Raw genomic sequence first — 6,000 nt, 5'->3', positions numbered from 1 at the left:
CTGGCAATGGATATAGCAGAGGACAAAATAAGGTATCTCATAAGGCAAACTCCTCCCAGAATAATTCCAGTTTGCAGAGTTTCAAGATGGGTCCTTATGGAGTTCTTTTTCCCTTCTTCGATTAAACTGCTTAGATTTCTTTCTGTTCGTTGCATTTCAGTGAAGTTTTCTTTTAGAGATTTAAGGCACTTTGGCAGACAGGCCAAACACTAGTGGGGCCTCATTATCAAGTAATATGTTGCAAAGTATAAGGCAGGGTAAAACTGAAAACTGCCTGGTTTTCTGCCATATGGCATGTTACAGAGGAAGAGTCAAGGGGCAAATCTTGCAGTTCTGTTCTTCGCATACAAAAAGAAAACACTCATGCAAGACTTGGATTTTAGCTTCTTTATGTTAGGAATGGTTTTCCATCAACCACTACTAGTCTATCAGTTCCTCTTTCCTTTTGCTACTGAGACATTTGTAATAGAATTGACTGTCATAACCATCAGAGCCTAAGGTCATGAAATATGACAGATTCTTTGCTGTTGCTATTGGTGCTTATCTGCAAGCTTCCTTCTTGGCCAACAAGGCTCTATCCAAGGAAGCTAATGAGATCATTAAAGTAGATCCCAAAGCAGGAAGCAGAATGTGTCTACTCATCAATGTAAGTGGGACTTCTTTGATATCATTTAGGTTTAAGAATCACACTTTTTGAGAATGGACTTATAATGGAACTGTGATATAACTGCAAAAGCTATGGATAATAAGAGGAATGAGTCTACATCCATACATTTGACTTAACAGATGAATGAGGGTTCAACTCATTTTAAAAAAAAAAAAAACAGGGCTAGGTTTTTCCCTTTAAAGTACATATGCATTGAAATGAAAGAATATGCCCTTTGAGTAAGTTTAAATGCTGGCCCAGGGATTAGTTTACAAAGCAGAAAAGTGGTTTGCCCACTTCCTACCTCATTTTCCAATTCTCTCTCATGTTCAATGCAGTGAATGTTACATTTGTGTGTGCCAACCAGGGCATGCTCACAGAAGGAAAGAGTGCTAGTGGAAAGAAAAAGAGAAAGACACCATGGAGAAAAAAATATTAATGATCAATTTTTCCACCCCAAGAAAAAAATCTCCAGGCTCCAGAAAACCCGGTGCAGTGATTCCTCTCCATTTCATTCAGAATTTGAAGCCCAGAGACAACAAGGCTTTGAAAGAGAAGCATTTTGTGCTGCCTTTGTAGTCCTAAACAATTAACAGCTCCGGAGTCCCAGAGAGAAACCCGTAAGGCATCCTTCAAACTTGTTACAAAGTACCCTATGTAGTGGCAACCCTTCTGTGGATCATGGTGAGACAGGACCTTCCTCCTACCTGAAATGCCCACAATTCTGAATAAAAAAAAAAAAAGGAGATTGACAGTCCCTTATATGTGTATTGAGATGTGGACCTTGACTGAAGTCTTATCCCATCTGAAATTTACCATCTTCAAGAGGGATAATCCAATGTCCCTATGCATAGATGCAGATTGTCAGAGTTAACAGTGTTGTAATAGATTGTGAGCTTTCAGACTCCATGGCTAGGGAAGGAGGAAGAGATGTGTCTACAGGGACTGGCTAGCAGGGAGACTGTACCAAAACTCTAAAGCACAAGCATAGTGCTTATGTTTTCCTCTTAAAAATAATAATAATAGGGCCGGGCGCGGTGGCTCACGCCTGTAATCCTAGCACTTTGGGAGGCCGAGGCGGGCGGATCACGAGGTCAGGAGATTGAGACCATCCTGGCTAACACAGTGAAACCCCGTCTCTACTGAAAATACAGAAAAATTAGCCGGGCCTGGTGGCGGGCGCCTGTAGTCCCAGCTGCCCGGGAGGCTGAGGCAGGAGAATGGCTTTAACCTGGGAGGCAGAGCTTGCGGTGAGCCGAGATCGCGCCACTGCACTCCAGCCTGGGCTACAGAGCGAGACTCCGTCTCAAAAAAAAAAAAAAAAAAAAAAAAAAAAAAAAAATAATAATAATAATAGGACGGGCATGGTGGATCATGCCTGTAATCCCAGCACTTTGCAAGGCCAAGACAGGCACAGCATTTGAGATCAGGAGTTCGAGACCAGCCAACCCTGTCTCTACTAAAAATACAAAAATTAGCCAGCCTGTAATCCCAGCTACTCGGGGAGGCTGAGGAAGGAGAATCGCTTGAATCCGGGAGGCGAAGGCTGCAGTGAGCCAAGATCACACCACTGCATTCCAGCCTGGGCGACAGAGTGAGACTTTGTCTCAAAAATACATACATACATACGTACATACAATAATAAACCACATTTACTCTAGAGTACTCAGAGATTCTGAATTCCACTAATTTTTTGTGCTTCCCCCTTCCCCTTTCTCCAGTGTACAGCACAATTCACAGCACATGCTAGGTGCTCAAAACAGATGTGTTGAATCAGTCAAATAAATAAACGAATAAAATATATACCCTTCTGCACATGTTTTAGTTCTTCTGATCTTCTATTTCTTCAGCTATAATGTGGGGATGATGTTATTTTGTGGGTTTGTTTTCAAGATTAAATAATATAGCATACCTTATACAATATGTAAAATGTCAAATGCTATGCTCAAAGGTACTAGTGGAATTTTAAGTCTGCAATATGTTTCAGATTTTAAAAAATCAGTACCAAAAGCTATAGGTGGGATGAGTTAATTAATCTCAAACACATTTAACTAACAGGAAGAAAGAAATAGGGCATGGTAGGAGGAAAGGAGGACAGTTAGGGATATAGTGAATACTTTTAAAGTCAGTTGAATTATTTCATACAGGGTAATTTTTCTTGTCACAGTAAATCACCCTGTGCCCCACCCCCGCTCCAGGAAGGCAGGCAGGTTGTAAAGGAGAAGCGAGAAGAGGGTTAATTTGAGCTCCCTCCTGCCTGCTGCAGTCACAGTGCATGATAGAGTAATGAAGGTGACGCGGCCACATATCTCATCTGAACTTCCTCTATGGTCTTTTTTATATTAAAGTCTTTCACTGTTACAGGACTGTGCTTGGAAAAGTTGGGAAACTATTCCCTTGGCGGAGAAAAAGAAGCCCTCGTCAGACGCAATCCAACAAATGAATGGAGTTATTTCCTTGGCCCAACACGTCCATCCACTAGCACACCAAATATTCATAGAAACATCTTTCCTCACTTCCAAGGCCGGAATTGTACTCTCCCGTGGCGTTGCCTAGTATCGGATGCGCAGATTTCGAAAGTGAGCAGGCAACAGACTTGGCTTTCGAGCCAATTCTAGGAGTCGATGCGACTTACTGTCCTGTGTGGTAGCTTCTCCCGGGAGCAGAAAGTGTAAAATAAACAGCTGCTGAAAAGCATGAAGAATTGACGAAGTGAAAATCTCGAGTTATTTGTTTGGCAATTGACACGCAAGTGACCTCCTTAAATGCCTAGTTATTTAAGGACGTTTAGAACGAGGATGAATGAATCTTCAGGGCGCTTAATTCGCACCGGCGGGTAAATTTCTTTAGTCTTTCGAGAAGTGGCGGTAAATTCATACAAACCCAGCAGGGAGGGAAGAGAAGAGGGTAAAACCACGATCTCGGAGCGCTCTTCTCAGTCCTTTGGAAAGACTTGCCTTTGCTGCCCGAAACCCTGGAGGGTTACAGCTGGGCGAACCTGGAGGCGCTAGGACCTGGTCGGCGCCTGGCTGCGGCCGCTTTCAAGAGGGCGGAGGAGGGAGAGGAGGAGGGGGATGTGGGAAAGGAGGGGTGTTAAGGGGGGCGGGGGAAGTCATTTATGCAGAGCAGGAGCTGCTGCCATTGCCACTCAGAATCCCCGCGCGCTGCTCGGAGCCGGAGGGAGCGCTGGGAGCGAGCAGGCGAGCGCTCGGAGCCCGGGCCAGCAGAGGGGGCGCCCGGTCGCTGCTTGTACCGCTCCCGCTGGCCATCTCCGCCGAGCTCGGGGGCCCCGGGAAGAGCGAGACCGAGTCGGAGAGTCCGGGAGCCGAGCCGGGGCGAAACTCAACGGCGGAGGACGCCCGCCCCACTCAGCCGCCTCCTGCGCCCGAGCCGGGGAGCATCGCCGAGCGCCCCGCGGGCCGGAGAGCTGGGAGCACAGGTCCCTGCAACCCCAGGGATGGTCTAGGAGCCGGCGCCAGTCTCGCTGCTCTGCTCCCTGCCGGGGCTAGCCGCCTCCTGCCGATCGCCCGGGGCTGCGAGCCGCGGCGGCCCGGGGCTGCTCGCCGGGCGGCGCAGGCCGGAGAAGTTAGTTGTGCGCGCCCTTAGTGCGCTGAACCAGCCAGCGAGCGAGGGAGCAGCGAGGCGCCGGGACCATGGGCTGGGGGAGCCGCTGCTGCTGCCCGGGACGTTTGGACCTGTTCTGCGTGCTGGCGCTGCTCGGGGGCTGCCTGCTCCCCGTGTGCCGGACGCGCGTCTACACCAACCACTGGGCAGTCAAAATCGCCGGGGGCTTCCCGGAGGCCAACCGTATCGCCAGCAAGTACGGATTCATCAACATAGGACAGGTAACGAACTACAGGCTAGCCCAGCCCTCGGCCCTGAAGCCACTGGGGGCTTCTTGTCCCCTCTGCGTGGAACCCCCTCCCCCTCTTCCAGATGTGCTCTAGCAGCTGTTGCCCTAACTCTTGGGCGATGCTGTGTCTCCTGCGCGCGCGCGCGTACGCACACACACACACACACACACACACACATCACACACACCCCAGAGTTGCCGGGTCTGTGTTTTGTTTACTTGTCTTTTGCAAGCCACGCGGGACTGGTAGGGTCTCGGGAAAAATCTAGAGTGCCCCTGTGGTGGTTTCAGAGACGGCTAGACCTTTTGACCTGAAAAGTCGAGTAGCACTAGTAATCTGAGGCAAAGTCTCAGAGAGGGTGATCGTGGGGAGAGGGGGAAATTAGGTCTTTTGGGGGATAGGGGGTGAGCGCGCCTCTGATGCCTGCGGGGAAGGGAAAGCCTTTCCTGCTCGGACCTGAATTTAGCCCAGAAAGAAGTTTCCTCTTCTGGGACTAGAGAACCTCTGGCGCTGGAGACGCCGGAGGCGCTGGGACTGGAGCTGGAAGGGAGGAGAAAGGAGGGGGAGGGAAGAGCGGGCGGGACCCGGTGTGAGTGCAGATTTAGGGGAGACCTCTAGGCTTCTTCGTCTTAAGCGAGGTCCGCGTGGGGGTTCCCGGAAGGGAGTTGGAGTGGGGAGGTGGGAAACTTCCGAAACCTGCTGGCTGGGTTCCGCTCCGGGAAAACGAGGAGTCTTACCCCGGGACGGAAGGTGCCGGACCGGGAGGTTGCGCCGTGGGGCGAGAGTTGGGCAGGCAGCAGGGGCGCGGGGTTTTTGTGGGGTGCCGCTCGCGGGCTTTTGGCAGAGCTGCCCTGCTAGGGATAAATGCCCCTAAACTAAGGTGATGCTATGAGGATGATTGGAAGCGTAACAGATTTGGAAGTACTCCGGGTTCAGTGGTCTTGGCTTTCTGGTTCTCTTCCCCCCACACCCCTGCGAGAAATGGGGGTAGAGAGGGCTATGAAAGTGGGTCCCAGAAAGTACCCCCCTCCACATACACACTGCAAGCATCTTTGGGGTTGGCCGGAGGAGCGGGCCCTGGCTGGGCTCAGGCGAGAATCCGCTGGAATGGGAGGTGAGGGTGATGGATGGCGCCTTTCCAGCAGGCGCGCTTTGGGTATTGCCCGGGGTGCACGCACCCTGCGTGCTCTGCCAGGGGGAAGGGAGAGGGAGGTGCTGGCTGATGCCCGCGGAGTGGGAGAGTACGGACAGTTTCTGAGGCCATTGCGTTCCACGCCCAGGAACCCAGGGACACCCTCCGCCCCTCCTCCCCGCCGCCTGGGGGATGCGGCACCTGGGGAGGAGGCAGAGCTGCTGTCGCCGCGTCTAGAAGGAGCTGGGGAGTGCGGGGAGTGTTCAGAGGAGCAGGAGCACAAGATCTTGCTCTTTGCCCGCCCAGAGGGAGGACATATTCCAGAGAAGCCAGCCCTGTGGAGAACTGAGACTAGGGCAAGGGGCACG

General features: G+C 51.1%; 1 protein-coding gene across 3 annotated transcripts in view; it reads left to right on the top strand.

The window, feature by feature from the left end:
• Positions 1-3,760: 3,760 nt before the first annotated feature.
• Positions 3,761-6,000, top strand: part of PCSK5 (proprotein convertase subtilisin/kexin type 5) — a 464,720-nt gene continuing 462,480 nt past the window's right edge. The window contains exon 1 of one of the 3 annotated variants that reach the window (XM_003267429.4): positions 3,761-4,491. In XM_003267429.4, coding sequence (XP_003267477.1) covers positions 4,300-4,491 — 192 coding nt within the window. In that variant the 5' untranslated portion in view covers positions 3,761-4,299. The remainder of the gene's footprint in view (positions 4,492-6,000) is intronic. The other 2 variants (XM_030809749.1, XM_003267428.4) reach the window with 2 other exon arrangements.

This window comes from Nomascus leucogenys, chromosome 1a (assembly GCF_006542625.1).
Source record: "Nomascus leucogenys isolate Asia chromosome 1a, Asia_NLE_v1, whole genome shotgun sequence".
NCBI classification, from domain to species: Eukaryota; Metazoa; Chordata; class Mammalia; order Primates; family Hylobatidae; genus Nomascus; species Nomascus leucogenys.
The sequence above is the reverse complement of the archived record's forward strand: the minus strand, read 5'-3'. Positions and strand labels throughout refer to the sequence as shown.